The sequence below is a fragment of the Microcaecilia unicolor genome, chromosome 3 (assembly GCF_901765095.1).
Source record: "Microcaecilia unicolor chromosome 3, aMicUni1.1, whole genome shotgun sequence".
NCBI classification, from domain to species: domain Eukaryota; kingdom Metazoa; phylum Chordata; class Amphibia; order Gymnophiona; family Siphonopidae; genus Microcaecilia; species Microcaecilia unicolor.
In genome coordinates, this window is record NC_044033.1 from 313,595,338 (window position 1) to 313,614,572 (window position 19,235).

The 19,235-nt window shown below is 41.3% G+C and overlaps 1 protein-coding gene across 1 annotated transcript in view; it reads right to left on the reverse strand.

The window, feature by feature from the left end:
* Positions 1 to 383: 383 nt before the first annotated feature.
* Positions 384 to 19,235, reverse strand: part of COPZ1 (coatomer protein complex subunit zeta 1) — an 80,055-nt gene continuing 61,203 nt past the window's right edge. The window contains exons 6-9 of the mRNA XM_030198323.1: positions 14,757 to 14,834; positions 14,561 to 14,612; positions 8,438 to 8,476; positions 384 to 1,122 (exon numbers count right to left, since the gene is read on the reverse strand). Of these exons, the coding sequence (XP_030054183.1) occupies positions 1,075 to 1,122; positions 8,438 to 8,476; positions 14,561 to 14,612; positions 14,757 to 14,834 (217 nt within the window). The 3' untranslated portion in view covers positions 384 to 1,074. The remainder of the gene's footprint in view (positions 1,123 to 8,437; positions 8,477 to 14,560; positions 14,613 to 14,756; positions 14,835 to 19,235) is intronic.

Genomic DNA, 19,235 nt, shown 5'->3' on the forward strand with positions numbered 1-19,235 from the left:
TTTTTTGTCAAAAGTGAACACACAGTCTGTAGTTGTAAGTATCTGTTTCCAGTAAGTTTGTTCTAGGATGCCAGCTTTAAATTAAAGTTTACAACATATTTCATAAATCTGATTTTTAGAACTGTTTGTAGGGGTCAATGCCTAAGCAACTCCAGCCTGTAATGTTGCTGATAAGACATGCTGATGTGTTGATTTTCCCAGCATTTAGACAAACCATGATACCGACCTTCCATTACTTTTCTTTACTATGCATGGTGTACACTGATCTCTTTTCTTACTGAACAGAAGCAAACACACCTTACCAACAGGTACACTAGTGGGGCTAACAGAAGTACCATCCTCTAGAGACAATTCAGCTCCTCTTCCCCCTCATCATCAGCAAGCTGTGTACACAAAATGATTTTATTTGAGGATAATTGACACAAGGATGTTCATGTTACAAGTGTAATCATACTAATTCTAAAATAAATACATGGTTTACACAAACACTATTATTTGTACTGTTACAGTTCTGTGTAGCCTTAACAAAAGGTTAAAAGCTCTCTGCCCCGACCAGTGAAGGCTGGGATTGAAGGGGACCATAAGATCCTCTCACCCCATCCACTGAGAAGAGATTTGGTTAGGATTTCAGTAAAGGCATTTACCTTGAAATGAAAAGCTTTGACCCCCACAACTTATAAAATGGAATGAGGAAACTGCAAGGTGCCACACAGCTCAACTGCTATGTACAATGTACATATAATTTGCATTAGGGGCATCAGCTAGTCCAAAAACAGCACTTGCCCTATTGGATGTTAACAAAACAGATATACAGAACCAGAGGCTGGAACCTGCAGTGCCAGATTCAGCTACTAGAGGTCATTCACATATGATAGAAACAAACAACAAAGTTTTTTAACAGGGTTCAAGTACTGAAATTCTTAGAATTGAGCATAGACACCAGGGTTGGAGGCCTTGACAATAAATCCTATGAGGTCAGACTAACACACACAGTTGTACAGAACTGAAAAGTCACACAATCACAGTAGCATGGAATGAATCTTTTGTGCAGGGCATTGCATGATTGGGTCTGTGCTATCGGAGCAGCGACCACTTGATCTGCTCCTTGGCTGACTGGAGGACCTGTAGAGGGAAAGAAAGTTGGTGTTAGACTGTGGCTGGTACTGTTAGCATTTGACCCATTTTTCTCTCAGGTCAGGGTCATCTAGACCTGGTTTTACCCCACTGCATACCTGGAGGTGTAGTTCTGATTTCCATAACAAAAAGCACAGAACTACAGAAGCAGACATAATGGACACAGGGGAGCAGACATAAAAAGAGACTGAACCTGGTATGCAGCAGTGCCAGCAGTCAAAACTTACATGCTGGCTGTTCATTCATATGTCTTTCATATACATTCATATTTAATTGTCTATAAATAAAGACTCCCTCCAATGAAGTACATCTTAGATTAACTCACCCCTAGACAGTCATGTTGCCCTAGAAACATGATTCCCCTATTGACATTTACTAAGAAAACACCTTAAGAATTCAGTCTGAATGTTTAGCACTTTCCAACTCAAACATGAGAGGAATCTAAAAAGATGACTGAATTCTGAAATTGTACTGCCTTGGGGTTGAAGTCTGGTTTCAGACTTGGACTAATTCAATGCTTTTTTGTGCGTAAGAAAAGCATCATAAAAACTTGTAGATGCAGAAGGGGTAGTCTATAATCAGTCTAGGTAACATGGAACCATCTAGTAACTCTAGTAACAGTTAACCCAAAAATGCCCGAAAGACTAATACTAGAAGCTCCCGGTCATAAGAGAATAGCCATATCAATCCTACCTTTACATCCACTACATCTATTATGAGCCTAAGTCTGCATAATGCAGAAGTTGTGTAGAATTTAAGAGAGACAGTGAAATATACTAGCCCACTGGACTGGAGTAAGATGTTAGCATTGGTCTTTGCAGGCCAGAATACAGCTCACAGTAGCTTCAGTTTAGTTTCAAGTTTCCAGTTTATTATATACTTGATATACCACCCTAGGGCAAGTCATCTAGGTGGTTTACAATACAATAATATCATGTAGAATGAGTAAGAAAGGAACTACAAAGTGTCAATAGGAGATAGAAAAGAATGAGAAAAAAGTGGAAGAGGGGGAGGAGGAAGACATTACACACAGTAGACAGCTGTGATGAAAGCCAATTATTCTTGAAGAAGCCAATTTTGTGGGTGAAATCAATTGGCCAAGGTTGGAGTCTTTGAGCGCTTTGAGTACTGAATAATAAACTGCCATGAGCAGAATCAACAACGTTTTTTAGTGGCATTGGAATGGATTGATGTGGTGGACTTCTTCCAAAGATAAGCTTTGATATATTTTAGATTTATTGAGGTAACTATCAAGATTTATTGAGGTAACTATCAAGTAATGATGACTGCTGCTCGCTCAGTTATTTTCCAAGGAGGGTTCTACTGAACTTGATTTTTTAAAAAATATTTAATATTTTAATATTTTTTTATTGTTTTGAGATTATGGGCTTGGAGGAGTGAGATAGCTGTTATTAGTCACATCAAAGGGCTGATCAATTATTAATTTAAAAAGTTACAGAAAATCAAAGACATGAAAAAGAATGAAGTAGCTATTTTTTGAATACTTGCGTTCTATTCCACTTCCATACCTCCTGCTCAAAACCCTTGTGGTGATTCAAAATTTTACCAGTGGCTCTCAATTTTCTCTTTCTCCTCTCCCAAATCTAAGTTCCACAGCCCTGGTAGATTCAGAGAACAATCACCATCAACAACTAATATTTGGTGGTTTATTCTCCCCCCTGTCAATTTAACTATTAATTTAATGTCAAATGGTCAGGATATGCTAAGGAGGTAAGGTTCCTGGAGGCCATAAAGGACTGCTCATGGAGCAGCTGGTCCAAGAACTGACCAGACCTAATCCTTACTGACATACAAGACCTAGTACAAGGGCTGATGATGATAGGGTTACTAGGCAAGTGATTGCAATACAGTCAAATCTGTCATCACTGGAAGAAGACACCAATAAAACCTACTGCTGTAGCACTTAATTATAAAAAGGAATACTATGATAAAATAAGGAAATTAATTAGGAACAAAAACCTAACAGGAAACAGTTGACAGGTCAAAATGTTACATGAGGTGTGCACATTTAACAAGACCATTTTGGAAGCACAGTTAAAATGCATCCCATGTAATAAGAGGCCAAAAGAAAGCCAAATAACGACCAGCATGATTTAATGGTGAGGTGAAAAGAGGCTATGAATGCCGAGAGAACACATTTCAGAAAATGGAAAGCAGACACTAATGAAGAAAATAGGGAGGAGCACAAGTACTACCAGTGGCACCCCAACGTAATAGCCTGGACCAAATAGCCCATGTAACCAAATAGTCCATAACCTTTCACAAAAATAAGAAGTATAGTAAAAACTCTGTCTCCTTCCCTCTGAGGATCCAGCTTCTCTTTGCCCCCTCTATCTCCAGCTCCCAACATATCTCCCTCTTCCTCCTGCCTACCTTCTGCAGTCCGGTATTTATCCTATCCTTCCCCCCCCCCCCCCCCCCCCCCAATCCTCCAACGTTCCTGTGGTCTACTGGCAGCTTCAACAAGCTGCTTCAGCTGGTCCTGGAAGCATTCTCTCTGTTATGTCCTGCCTACGAGACATAGGAAGTTGCATCAGATGAGGCGGGACACAACAGAGGGAACGCTTCCAGGGCAAAGGGGAGACATACCTCAGACAGACAGTTGCAGGAGCAGGTAAAATACTCAGGGGCGGGCTCTTTTGTCAGGGGCTGATTTGCTAGGGGCTATTTTGTCAGAGGCATTTTTGTCTAGTTTTCTTTTTTTGTCGGGGCTATTTTGTCGGTGCCATTTTGACCAGGTACCACTGGCATTTAGATGTAAAATAGTAATATGGCATGCCAAGAGACTTTGAAAGAAGATTGTTGTAGAGGCAAAAACTGATAAACCTTTTTCAAGTATATCGAATGCAAAAAGCCCATGAGGGAGTTGGTTGGACAGTTGGGTGACCAAAGAGTGAAAAGAGTGCTCAAGCCAAAAAACTAAAATGATATATATTTTTTGCCTTGGACAGAAAACAGAGTAGTGTTAAATGGCCATCTTTCTCAATGGAGGAGAGTGAATAGTGGAGTGCTGCAGGGATCTGTACTGGGATCAGTGCTATTTAACATGTTTATAAATGATATGAAAATTGAAACAAGTGAGGTAATTTAATTTGCAGATGACAACTATTCAAAGTTCTTAAAACACATGCAAACAAAAAAATTGCAGGAAGAACTTAGGAAACTGGAAGACTGGGCATCCAAATAGCAGATGAAATGTGTATGGACAAATACAAAGTGATGCAAATCAGGAAGAATAATCCAAAACCTGATGCTGGGATCCATCTTGGGAGTCAGCACCCAAGAAAGATCTAGGTTTCATTGTAGACAATATGCTGAAATCTTTTGCCCAGTATGCGACGTTGGCCAAAAAAGTAAACAGGATGCTAGGAATTATTAGGAAAGGGATGGTAAATGAGACCAAGAATACTGTAATCCCTCTATCGCTCCATGGTGCGACCTCGCCTTGAGATCTGCATTCAATTCTTGTCACCATATCTCAATAAAAGATATAGCTGAATTAGAAAGGGTTTAAAGTATAGAGACCAAAATGATAAGGGGAAGGACTCCTCATATGAGGAAAGAGGTTAGGGTTCTTCAGCTTGGAAAAGAGACAGCTCAGAGGAGATATGATTGAGGTCTACAAAATCCTGAGTGGTGTAGAACAGGTAGAAGTGAATCGATTTTTTACTCTTTCAAAAAGTACAAACACACGGGGATACTCGAAGTTACATGGAAATACTTTTTAAAACAAATAGAAGGAAATATTGTTTTCGCCCAACAAATAGGTAAGCTCTGGAACTCATTGCCAGAGGATGTGCTTACAGCAGTTAGCATATCTGGGGTTAAAAAAGGTTTGAATAAGTTCCTGGAGGAAAAGGACATAGTCTAGTATTAAGACAGACATGGGAAAGCCACTGTGTGCCCTAGGGTTGGTAGCATGGAATGTTGCTAATATTTGGGTTTCTGCCAGGTACTTGTGACCTGGATTGGCCACTGTTGTGAGAAGGATACTGAGCTAGACTGACCATTGGTCTGACCCTGTATGGCTATTCTTATGTTATATTCTTATGCCCTTTTGTAGATCGCAAGACAGGAAACAGAGAAGACAACTAAACAGTCAGTTGTCCAAATGCAAAATGGTCAGTAGTGAAGTACCCCAGGGGTCTGTACTGGGACAATAGATGCAATACTTCCTTCATACAGTCTCTGGCTATCTGCAGAACTTTTCCACATTATTTAAACCTAGTGATCAGGGTGGAATGATCCTCCTATCTTTGACACTACTATTGGGTTGCTAAACTAGTATGTGTGTCTTCATGGCTAGGCTCAAACCCAGCACAGCTGGGGGTTTCTCTAGAAGAGGGTCAAGCAGATGATTAGTTTGGCTACAGCTTTACGAATGGATCTCAGACAAATCTTAGACATCTTATAATCTCACACACTTTCCAAGTATGGTCTGCAATTAATAAGAACTGGGGAGGAAAGTGGATTCATTTAATCCCTTTGATACTCACAGTTGCATTCCTTTACCTTTTCTGGTTTAGAATGGTTTCTTATCCTTTCCTAGTTTAACATTCATAAATGATTATGCTGTTTAACATTCATAAATGATCTGGCGTGATATGATCAAATTTATGAATGAGCCAAACTTATTCAAAGTTGTTAAAAACAGCAGAAAACTGCGAGGACTTGCTGAAGATCTTGTGAGACTAGACATTTAAATGGCTGACGAAATTTAACATAGACAAATGCACAGTGATGCATATAGGAGGAAAAAATAATCCCAACTACAGGTACAAAATGCTAGATTCTGAGTTAGGAGTTGCCGCCAAAGAAACTTATCATGGAATCACTGTGGCCAATGCCTTGAAGCTTTCAGCCACAGTTGCTAAAAGCAGAATGTAGAATGTTAGGATTATTTGAAAAGGAATACATCTCTCTCTCCAACCTCTGTACAGGTTTCTGGTACAACCACACCCTGAACAGAGTATGCAGTTCTAGTGACCCTACCTCAAAAATTATATAGCAGAACAAGAAAGGCAAAAAAATGATAAAAGGAGATGGCATACATCTCTTATGAAGAAAGGCTAAAGAGTTAGGGCTCCTCAGCTTACAGAAGAGACAAACGAGAGAGGATATAATAGAAGTTTATAAAATTATGAGTGGGGTGGAATAGTAAGGGATGGTTGTTTAACCTTTTAAAAACATAAAAACAAAGACACCCCATAACTAATGGACCAGCATATTGAAAACAAATCACAATTTTTTTTTTTTTAAATAAAGGAAATGACTTTGGTAAATTAACCACTTGCTGCACAGCCATTTCCTAAGGGAGCCCTAAGGGCTCTTGCAGTAGCTCAGCAGTAACTGGGCAGCATGCAGCCCCGACGCACAAATAAAAAATAAATTTCTGAGGCACCAGAAATAGTACATGATGAGGGCAAGCACTACTACTGGGCTCCTGCAGTAGCCTGCCGGTAGTGCCAAACTGGCATGTGGCAAGCCCACAGTAGGCTTGCCACATCTTTGTAAAAGGGCCCCTAAGCTCTGAAGCCTGCTACTGAAGGATGTGGTCAAGCTAGCAGTGGGATTCTGAAGAGATTTTTAAAAGTTCCTGGAAGTTCAAAAAAAATTGACAGGTAGCATTAGGAGTGGCCTAGTGGTTAGAGTGGTGGACTTTGGTCCTGGGGAACTGGGTTCGATTCCCACTGCAGGCACAGGCAGCTCCTTGCTACTCTGGGCAAGTCACTTAACCCTCCATTGCCCAGGTACAAGTAAGTACCTGTACATAATATGTAAGCTGCACTGAACCTGCTATGAGTGGGAAAGCGCGGGGTACAAACATAAGAAAAATAAATATTACATTATACACAGCTTATAACCCATAAATATGAAAATTTAGTTCACCACAGGTTACAATAAGAGGGGTATTAGTGAACCATTTCTTCATAACTAATTTAGGAAAAACATAACACATCTGAAAGCCATGTTCATTAAACCTAAGGTAAAATGAACTTATTTCCTAAAGAAATAACTTTTAAGCAATTTTTTAAAAACTAGATAATGGCTAGTTTTCCTAGGATTCAATGGTGGAGAATTCCAGAACGAAGCAGCTTGGTACGAAAAAGAGGACAAAAGTTTGGCCGATCTCACTCCCTTCAATAATACTTGACCTAACAATGGATTAACCATGTTTGTCATAAGGAGGGGGAGTCACCATGTAAAATCTTAAATATAATAACCCCTACCTTAAACTGGACCCTGGTCTCAGACAACCAGAGCAATTCTATTTAAAAAGGGGTTAATGGGTCAAATTTGTCTAATGAAAAAAATTAATCTAATTGCAGCATTCGAATAAGACTTTTGTGCAACCAGAAAAGACTACATTGCAATAATATAATCTAGATAGGAAAGAGATTGTACCATAAATTTAAATGTTGCTCTATCAAAATATTTTTTTAATGGTACGATTAAGATAAAAAGATTTCTTAATTATCAAATTTATATGATTTCTTATAGTAAAAGTACTATCAATTTCCACTCCTAAAATTCTTAAACTCTCAAATGAAAACTAATCCGCCCCAATCCTGAAATGTTTATGACTCAGTGGGTGGTCTAATGGACCAAACCATAGAAACTTAGTAGCCTTGAAAGAACCATGGCTCACCTCTGGAAATGAACTCTAGGAAAAGATTTAATATCTGGATCTTCTGGGCACCTGTGACCCAGACTGGCCACCGTCAGAGACAGGACGCTGGGCTCAATGGACATTGGTCTGACACAGCATGGGTTTTCTTTTGTGCTTATGCACTTCTGCAAGTCTGTGCCTCCTAGGGTGTCAGAGGAGCACAGCTTCCACAGAAAAACACTGTGGGCTGAGGCCCCACCATCCACCACTTGTTTTTCAATTTTACTCATTGCCTCTTTGTAGCTTTGACCTTTAAAGTGTAACAGTGTAGAAACAATCCTGTTTTCAACCATGCACAAAAGGGACTGTAGCACAAGTGTGAGATATTTAACTATAAAATCATATCCGTACAAACTTCAGCAGAGTTTACAAGGTAAGCTTTAGGCTGGAAAGACTGTCTCTGATACAAGTGAATTCACTTGAAAGTTAAACAGCTTATTTAGGGTTTTTATCTATAGTAAACAGATTGTATGACTGCTCCTCTTTATATAATATTTGCCTGTGTCATTAATGGATTTGTGGACCTTGTGTGCTACTTGCTGAAATAACCACCCTGAACTTAGTACAAGTAAAGAAAGTAAAGTTCTGACAACCAGGAAGAGCCTCACGCACCTGAGATACTGTTTGTTCTGTGAGTGGAACGTCTTCGCCCTGAAAACATAAAAAGACAATGAAGAATCAGATTAAAGTGACAGGGACCACTAACTTGCTCAGCCAAAGTGACAAGAGCTATAACCAATTCCCCAGGTTGCTAATTAGAAAAGTGTGCCTACAGCACTTCTACATCCCTAAAAGTTAGAGAGAGAGATAAGGAAACAACAACATATCATGCTTTATTTAAATTAACATAGACAATATATACCACATCTTTTTCTATGTGCCTCCACATTTTGACCTCAAATTTTCATATATCATCTTTTCTACTTTTGAATACTCTGGAGGTAAACTGTGTTATCTTCATTCAGGGCTTCTGAAGGAGATGTCTCCCTCCCACACCTAAAGCCAACATCATCTGGCAGACTGCTATGAACATGTATTTTCCTAAAACTGCTCTGCTGCATTGGTTCAGTTATCTGGTATGCCCAAAAAGCAGCACTTGTAACCACTGCCATCAAATCCCAATATATCAGAATGCATGGTATCTACACCAACAAGCCAGAAACGCTCTGGTATCCCTTTGCCCATCCCCTGAGTCAACCACAGTTTTAGAGGTGAGAGGTTCTGATTTAAGCCAGGTATCCCCAAACTGTAGCACTCAAGAGCAAGGTTTCTTAGCCCTCAACATCTTTCTTGTCCCCAGACCAAATCTAACCTGTGGAGAAAGGTTTTGCCTATGCACTCCACTCTGCCATTCTCCCTGCTCCCTCCTGCAGCTTGGGTATTTCAGCCCACATACTGTGAGCAGTCCAACCTCAATCTCAGGGCCTGTCCTTGTTGAACTTTTTGGCAGTTTAGATCCTCCTCCCCAGGAATAAGGTAACAGGCATTGCCCAACTTGCCAAAAGTGAATCTGCCCAACAGATGCCAAGCAACACTTCTGGAGTTCAGCCTTGCCACACACACACCTGAGGCTACCAGGGAGGGGGTGTTTCCCATTCTGGTGATGCAAGACTAAGGCTGTGTGCCTGTCTCGCTGATCCAGGGTTGCAACTCTGGAAGCTTGTGTGGATTTTTGAATTCCAGGGAGTGCAGGAGCAGAGGTCTGTGCTGGTGTTCTCCACTCCAAGAATGCAGCACTTGGGGTGTGCGTGCAAAAGTAGATCCTGCTCAGGTGGATAGGGAGGTGGGATTGTTTACAGTTGAAAGGAGTGTAAAGAAAACGGGAAGAGAACGTAGGAAATATTAGTGGGAAAAGTGTATCCATACACTCCCACTTCCATCAGGGGTAGATGATGGGACAAGGGGGAAAACAAGGGATAGGTTTGTCATATTTCAGTGAACACTACTTCCTGCTTTCCTCCTTCCTCAGGATTTGAGCTCAGATAATCTGACATTATCCCCTTCCTTGGCCCCTCATTTCAGCAAGCTCTTTTCTTGGGGGGGACCCCATCCCTTCCAATCCTCTTGATTTAAAATAAATACTGTTTCTATGTTGCATGAATATTTGGGGACCCCTGTATTAAGACACCCAGACCCTGAAATGAGAGACTTTGTATCGCTGTTTCATCTAATCATAAAGCCTCATACTACATTTTTTTTGATGTGTGTGTGTGTGGAGGGGGGGGGGGGGGGGGCCTTTAAAAAGAAGTACAACCTATAAAAAAAATCCAGCATTTCTAAGACCAATACGGCTACTATTAGTCTACGCTACACTGGAGCTGCCTGAGAGCAAAGCTATCAGAGAATCTGTTTTTGCAAGGCCATCAATCTAAGACCATGTTTTTTTAATTTGTTCTCAGCAAAGCATCATGGGCAAGTATGTTAATTTGAAAAGCAAAACTGCTGTAACAGCAGGTCGGCTGGAACAAAACACGAGGAGGCATATGTTACAAAAATCAGAAGAGATGAAGTGAATGGGCGTGTAGGCAGTTTAATGAGCTCCAATTTAGAAATGCTTAACTGATGCCAGCCCAGAGTCATTAGAATGAGGGTTCGAGCAGTTTTACTGTTCATTTCAATGTTGTTGTTCTGTATCTTAGATTGTACCCTTTGGAGCTAAATTCCTTAAGCCTTTCTCCATTTAGCTTTTTCTTTTTTTAAACGTTATTCCTCTTCCTCTAGCTGCACAGGGCAGTGTACATGGATGGGGCTTAATGAATCTAGCACTGCTGTCCACAGCCAATCTATGCACAAACCACATGCACCTCATCTGCCAACCAGGTCTATCTTATTGCCCACAAATACTTTTGACACCATATTACCAAATGAGAAACCCAATTGGCCAGTGATGCTTCCTCATACACAATGATTTTTAACCTCTTATTAAAGTCAAGGTCACGTGGCTCAGCATTAAAAAAGTAGCATCCTTGATAGCTTCTCACATGTCATGAACTGAAGTGTCTGTTTTCTGCTGATGAATGGGGGCACCTGAGATTGCTCCTCTCTCACCCTTGGCTGCATCCTTGCACAGTAACAGTAATTTGGTAGCTATATATATATATATATATTTTAAAAAAATGGTTTGCAAGATCAGAACTCCATCTTCATGGAAAATTTGGAATGTTTCTATAAATTTGGGATTGGAGGTCTCTTTGAGAGGAACTTGGAGGGGGGAGAACACTTCAGTGGCAAATGCAAAAACTGAAGAGAGCTTAAACTGTTTCCAGGCAATAGCACAGATAAAAAAAAACTGACTGAGGATACTCAAGTAGTGGCTGTGCAGGTGTTTCACTTCAAGTTAGTGTTGACAGTGTCGCATGACATCATCCACTTACATAGTTGATGCATCCTGCCCATAGGAGAATTAAGTTAATAAAAAAAATATATAAGCCTTAGACCACAATGCAGCTAGACCTATTTCTTTAGTAAGTGTGGACTTGAAGTGCTGCAGCACACAATGAAAAGTTATAATCCCCAGAGCAAAAACAGACTTTATTAAAAGGTGGTCAACACTTAACATGAGGAAAATGTCAATATCTTTCCCTTGGCTCAGTCCCAAAATAACTTGAGGTGGAGATTTATTGGTATACATGACTTTTGACAGAATTTTAAAAACATCAAGCTTTAGGAATTTATTAAGGTGGAGGCTTAGCTGATAAAATTATCCTATGGATTCGGGCATTCTCCACTGGTCAAGTGCTTAGAAGGGCTGCTGTGTCTCAGATATAAGGCAGGGTTGCCTTTCGCTTGACTAATCTCCTCACGATACATATGATCTGAAACTGTGCTTTGATAACCAGCTTTGACTCTCAAAATCTCCATATAATCTTTAATAGATCAGCCTTTTCCGTATTATGACAGTATCTCAAGGATGTATATTTCAGGATTCAAAATAAAATAGCTTTAAAATGGAGGATTGTCCAGGTAGAGCCTTTCAGTTTAAGATGGCCATCCATGGTTTCAAATAAGTGTACACATCTTCTCAAACTTTGCTAAAGTTATTTAAACTCAACTATATATTCTGGTGCTCAGTAGGATTAGGATTGACCTTAAAGTATGGACATCGCTGGGTAGGATCAATAACAAAAAAATATTTTAAACATGGGGCTATCTAGTCTGGTTACAGTGCTTAGATGCGATACTTCCTTCATACAGTCTCTGGATATCTGCAGAACTTTTCCACATTATTTAAACCTACTGATCAGGGTGGAATGATCCTCCTATCTTTGACACTACTATTGGGTTGCTAAACTAGTATGTGTGTCTTCATGGCTAGGCTCAAACCCAGCACAGCTGGGGGTTTCTCTAGAAGAGGGTCAAGCAGATGATTAGTTTGGCTACAGCTTTACGAATGGATCTCAGACAAATCTTAGACATTTTATAATCTCACACACTTTCCAAGTATGGTCTGCAATTAATAAGAACTGGGGAGGAAAGTGGATTCATTTAATCCCTTTGATACTCACAGTTGCATTCCTTTACCTTTTCTGGTTTAGAATGGTTTCTTATCCTTTCCTAGTTTCAAATACTTAGAATATTTATTCAAGAATCTAAAAATTAAAACATTCTTACAGCTGGTTGCAGAATTTCAGATGCAACAAAATACCCTCTCCTTCTATTTATGAAGAGACACAGCTTGCTTAATGGTTCTGGTGTGCGGATGTTATAATGCCGTTGTATCGCTCCATGGTGCGACCGCACCTGGAGTATTGTGTTCAGTACTGGTCTCCGTATCTCAAAAAAGATATAGTAGAATTGGAAAAGGTACAGCGAAGGGCGACGAAAATGATAGTGGGGATGGGACGACTTTCCTATGAAGAGAGGCTGAGAAGGCTAGGGCTTTTCAGCTTGGAGAAGAGACGGCTGAGGGGAGATATGATAGAAGTGTATAAAATAATGAGTGGAATGGATCGGGTGGATGTGAAGCGACTGTTCACGCTATCCAAAAATACTAGGACTAGAGGGCATGAGTTGAAGCTACAGTGTGGTAAATTTAAAACGAATCGGAGAAAATTTTTCTTCACCCAACGTGTAATTAGACTCTGGAATTCATTGCCGGAGAACGTGGTACGGGCGGTTAGCTTGACGGAGTTTAAAAAGGGGTTAGATAGATTCCTAAAGGACAAGTCCATAGACCGCTATTAAATGGACTGGAAAAATTCCTCATTTTTAGGTATAACTTGTCTGGAATGTTTTTACGTTTGGGGAGCGTGCCAGGTGCCCTTGACCTGGATTGGCCACTGTCGGTGACAGGATGCTGGGCTAGATGGACCTTTGGTCTTTCCCAGTATGGCACTACTTATGTACTTATGTACTTATGTAAAGCAGTCGAAGGAGGGTGCAATAGAACAGAATCTCAACTCTCCCAACTCTCCCCTCTCCTATCCAGAAGGCAGCTTCTCACATCTAGAACTGCCAAGGGTGACAGGTCCATTCAGCACAATGGAGCTCCAACTTGAACCAAACAGTCTTCTCCCGTCGCCCTTGGCTAAGATTAATTCTCTTTCCTTCCCTTCTCTCCTACTTCATCAGTAGCAGTCATTTTCTTTCTGCCTCCCTCTAAACCCAAGGCTTTCTGCAGTTTTGTGCGATTTTGCTTTGCCCATATGTATGCTTTATAGCGGAGGATGCCACTTTGTAGTCAGAACAGTGTTGCCAACCACTGGGCCACTACACAGCATCTAGACATATTAACACACATCTAAAGTTTTATGCCTTAAAAAAAAAAAAAAAGTTCCCCTACTCAGCCACAAAAAATTATATTACAGGAACAGGAGAGGATTATATGCTCTTAGGCTTCCATGGCTGCCTTCATGATTGCTGCAGTTGTCCGGGTCTTGCCAACCTGAGCAAATGGAACCGAAGTTTCAGTCATTGGGTTCTTCAGGGTATGCTGTGGAGACTGCAGTTCATCTTTACATAGTGGGCTCTCAAACCTGATTGGTTTGGGTTAAGGTCGGTGGTTTCCTTAGGAAGGCAGGAGATTTTGGGAGGAAAGTTTATTGGTTACAAATTTAAATTCTGGTGGTAAAACAATATGACATGGGAATAAAATCAGCTGCAGCTTCTCTATGCTAAATACAGTTAGATTTGAGGACAAAAATGTTGGAGAAAGATGATCACAGGTGGTTGAGAAGGATCAAAAGAGCAGTGGAGATAGCCAAACACCTACAAAACCTCAATGGAGAAAAAGGGCTCATCTTAAAGCCTAGCAACCAGTTATTAAAAGTTTAGTGCAAACAGAACTGGCACCAAACACATGCCTCCTCCACCCCCCCCCCCCCCCCCCCCCGTGTTTCTGAATATGACCTATGGAAATCCCCCAGTCAGAAGTGTTCCAATGAATTTCCCATTTTCCCACCAATTTTAAAATGTGTGACTAAACCATTGCACCAAAATTCAAAATGTATAACTAACAGATTTTACCATCTCAATTTCCCACCAAAATCTCCCACCTTCCTGAGGAAAGCTGCCCACCTCAAACCACAATCAATCAGGTTTGAGAACCCACTATATAAAAAGACAAACTGGAGACCACACAACAAACAAATATAAACCCTCAAGAAAGACACAGTGCGATGACAAACTTAAATCCTACTTACTCGTGCATGGCAAGATCCAGACAACCGCAACAATCTTGGGAGTGGATGTTGCTTCCTGCACCCCCATCCCCCCTGACAGAGTATTCTGACCTACCCGTAATGCTACACGATGCACCACCTGCTGTGGATCACTCTCTAAGATCACCCTGTAACAACAAGAAAATGTGCACTTAGTAAGACTAAGAACCTCCAAGATCATAAAACGTTTCCCAGTGCTGCTAGACCAAGACACCCGTGACATGCAAGTGCTTAACATATTCATGACAAGATCAACCCCTTCACATACTTACCCTCCATCTACAATTTCATCAACAGCCAGGAACAGTCCCTCCATATTCTCCAGCAGTGCTCGCTTCTCCACATTCTTCCTAATGGGACAACAACAAAAAAAAACCTCTGTAGAGCTTTCATTGACCCTCAAATGGATTCTCTGTTATTAGACATGTCATCAGTACTGAAGTCTTGCTGATTTCACTGTCAACACAGATTAGAAGCTCTACCTGCACATAGGTATCAGAAAAAAAGAATGTTTTTAACTTAGCATCATCCCAGGTTTACAGCATGCCTGACATTTGGGCCTCACTGATTAAAGGGATGGGCAACTGCTGTTCTAGTACAGCAGTGCCATAAACTATGTTGCCAAGAAAACTATGAAATACACCTCCTATGCCATACGGGTCTGTTTCAGGCCTAAGCCCTTTACTCAGCAGTAACATGGCTGCAGAAATCATACAGGATGGAGTTTTGATATGGCAGAACAGAGACTGCAAAGTGAAAGTGCATTTCCTTCTACAAATTAATGCAATCAGCAAAGCAAACCTGCATTTATTTATACAATCTGATTTTTCAGGTGGCGAATTAGTAGCTTACAAAATCAGTGATAGAACCAAGGGCTCCCTATGAAGTGCTTGGACAGAGCAATTAAAAAGAAAGCTACAAGGTGTTGGGATGGGGAACAACTGCAGGATAAACAGGATGGGCTTGCATTAGACAAGCACTAAGCTGGACAGTTAAGTAATTATTAATGTTTGCATAAGCTCATGAATGGATTGGGGCATGCAGCCTTAGAAAGCAGATAAATTAAGAACTTAACTGGACACCTGTTATTATATTTGTAAGCACTATGAAAAAAAATGTGCACTGTTAATCTAAATGCATTCCAGGTTCCAGCAACTTTTCCTACTTTTGAGCTTTCAGCTCAGGAGCCAGCCTCTCAGAGATAAACCACTTCCAACCTTCATTGACAGCTACTCATGGTTCCTCCATCCTCCAATTTTATATCCCCTCTGAACTCTTCCCAGTCAATGAAAGAGTCTTCAGCCAGAGGACACAAACCCTTCATAACCCAGCTAATGCGGACCCTTAAGTCTTGCCATTAGGTGGCACATTGAGCAACAGCTGAGACTTATGTTGCTTCTGCAGAATCACCAGCAGCACAAGGCGCAGAACCTTGACCCGAGGATCTCACCCAGGACTTTTCCATCCATTCCCCTCCCCCCCCCCCCCCCCCCCCCACACTTTTTGTAAAATTCATTCCACTTGACAGTAAGTAGCTATATTGTATTGACACATCTTGTTCTGCACCAGGGCTGCATTCATTTTGGTAAGCCTAAAAATCTGCTGGGTGTGCCTCCAAGGAGAGGGTTGAGAAGCACTGCCCTAGGGCCCCGATGCTCAAAAGTGAACATGTGTGCTGGAGGCCATTAGAGCTGCACTAATGCCCGCATTTACCTGCGCAGAACGTTGGGTCTAGCGCGGAAAACAATGTGTGCGCTAGGCATTAGTACAGATAGCATGCAAATGTAGTCAAGTTCATATAAATGAGGTTGTTTTGTATTCCTCCCCAATGTTCAGAAAAGAGTTCCTGAAAAAAAAAAAAAAAAAAAAAAAAAGACTGCCTTAACACTGAAAAAAAATTTCACCAGGTCAGAGCAGGCGTCAGGCTGTTGGAAGAGAGGACTGCACTATTCGTAACAGTGTTAGAGTTTTGAGCACTGTGGCCCGAGTGACATACATTTGTAAACCCTCCACCCTGGGCCCCATTTACTTATTTTCTCACTACCCAGTCACATTCACATTCCCTCCCCCCACCCCAATATTCATTCTTGACCTTTGTCCACATTTCACCTCTCCAGAAGTAGCAGGGAAACTGCAGAGCCTAGCTGCGAGTGTGGCAGCAGTAATAGCTTGTGAGCATACATGCTTTGAATGGAATGACTTAGGCCCAGATGCACAAAACTTTAACGACCCTTAACGAGGAAATTTTAAACCATAGCATGCATTAAAGGCCATTTTCCGACAATACTAGCAGCTAACGAAAACGGAATGCAAACGAGAAACTACCATTCAAATGTGGACAATTGGGAATGCACTAACTAAGCATACCGACGATTGCAACGAACCATTTACCGTCAGAAATTTAACGTCAGCTCAGACCTGTCGTTAAGGCCGGAGCTGTTATCTCCCTGCTGCCCCCTGCACCATAAAAATCATGTGTAGTAGTAGTTTAAAAAGAAAAAAGTGAGCTCCCCGCTTTCCCCTGCATAAAATGTCTCCACAAACATTAAAAAAGGATCGTGAGGGCGGGCACAGGAAGAAGGAAAGCGACGTAGGAGGAGACAGAAGCGATCGACGAACAGCTGATCCATCCCGTGCAGCGCCTTCAAACATAGGTGAGAGGCACTGCACCGGCCATTATGGCGGAGGGGGGGTCCGGTGGAGGGGGGAGCGGCGGCGGCCAACTCAGGGGGGCAAGGCACGGAGGGGGAGGATGGCGGTAGGCGGAGCATTGGCGACAGAAGGAGAAGAGAGAGACAGGAAGGGAGGGGGGCAAGGCTGTCCACACAGGACGCTCCTGATGAGCGCCTTTGCCCCCTCCCGATCCTTTTTTAATGTTTGTGGAGACATGCAGGGGAAAGAGGGGAGCCACGTGTTTGTTTTTTTTTTTTTAGGTTTTGACATTTGTGGAATGCGCAGAGCAGCCAGCATAACGCTTGGCTGCTCTGCGCATGCTTTAGGAGCCGATTACCGACGGGGATTACGCCAGTTTGATGCATTGTTCTTTACAATACCGCACCGAACATGTGCGACTTGTTTTTTTGGAGCATTGTTCGTTTTTTAAAATTCGGTAATGGCTTTTACGTTTTTGCTTTTTTTACGTTTGGTTGATGCATCTGGGCCTTAATGGTTAGAACAGGAGAGCTGCCAAGTTATTCAGTTTCAGGAAGGAGATTTTAGGCAACTCCTGGATTGTACTATCCTGGTATAATACGGAATTCAAGGCACTAATTTCAATGAGTAAAAATCAGAAACTACAAAGAGACCACTGATAGAATGTAAATTAAAAAAAACAGGACTGGCCAAAAAGTGTCCCTCCTGAAACTGGGTCAATTGGCAGTTGTGGAGCAGTGATCAAGGAAGATGCGCAAATCATTTGGTACAAACCAGAAATTCCAAAGGAGGACCAATTCAAAAAGCGAAATTTATGAATGATGTATCTGAGGTACAAATTTCAAAGTTTTTACATGTGAAGAAAGCTTCAAAAGTGAAGGAAGTGAAAGAAAATACCTAGCTTTCTTTTATGCTTCTAAAAAGATACAGAGTGGAGGCAGCACTGAGACAGTTTTCAAATCAATTTGCCCAAGTAACTTAATAGTTAGCTGGGTAGATTCTCTGGTTTGAAAAAAAACCCCTTCATTCAATATACACACAGGTACATTTGCACCAATGGACTTCTCCATTCTAGCCCAAATTTTCAAAGGGAAACTATAAGAAACTGCACCCAGAGACCACACACACACAGGTATGTACTCATTCTTCAAGACATACATACATGCCCATGTATACACTTTCATTTTTCAGATACATGCATGCTCACTGTTCAGATACACATATATACAAACACATCACATCCTTCAAACACATATACATGTATGCACTCTCACTTTTTATACACATTCTTTCTTCAGACGCTGGGTTGCTATATGCGGTTCACGTGTTCAGTCAGTACCCTCTCCCTCACAACCAGCTCTGCCCACCATCAAGTAATGATCTTGCATTTGCTACCAGCAATTTCTCAGCCTGCAGCAACTCTCTCATACTTTCTCCCATTTCTCTTATATTCCTTTCCCTTTCGCAACAGCATCCCCCCCACCCCAAGGTGGGATGATTGGAGAGCTGTAAAGAGCTACAATTTGCCTAGCCTTACACCCCTGTTCTGCACTCTCACTGGACAGCCAGCCTCCCACAAACACTGTGGTTTGTTTTTGCCACACCAGATGCAACTAAGATAAATATCACTATTTGCTTCTTGCACTTCAGCAAACAGAAGAACTAGGGTAGCTCCCTGGAAATTCTGATTTGGATTTCCACAACTGGGAATAGATTCTTTGCAATGTTCCCATTCCCCATACAGTACCCTCTCTAAATGGCAGGTGAAATTTAGCATCAAGCGATAAGTGATACACATTGGATTTTACTTCCTAGATATACAAAATATTTGTACCATCATGAAGCTGCATTTGATGGACTTTTGGGTTAAATTTTTTTGTTTTAAAAAAAAGTCATTATACAGTGTAACACCACATTTGTTTTACAACATATCTGTAAACTAGGAAGGGATCTCTTCACCTAAATGAAGCAATGCCAACAATGAATAAAGCTCAAAACTGCATACTAGGAGATCCCAGCAAGAATTTCCTTATATTTACCACCTCCTGCAAGCTTTAAGAGGTAGGGACATTAACTAGCATACAACACACCCTCTCAAG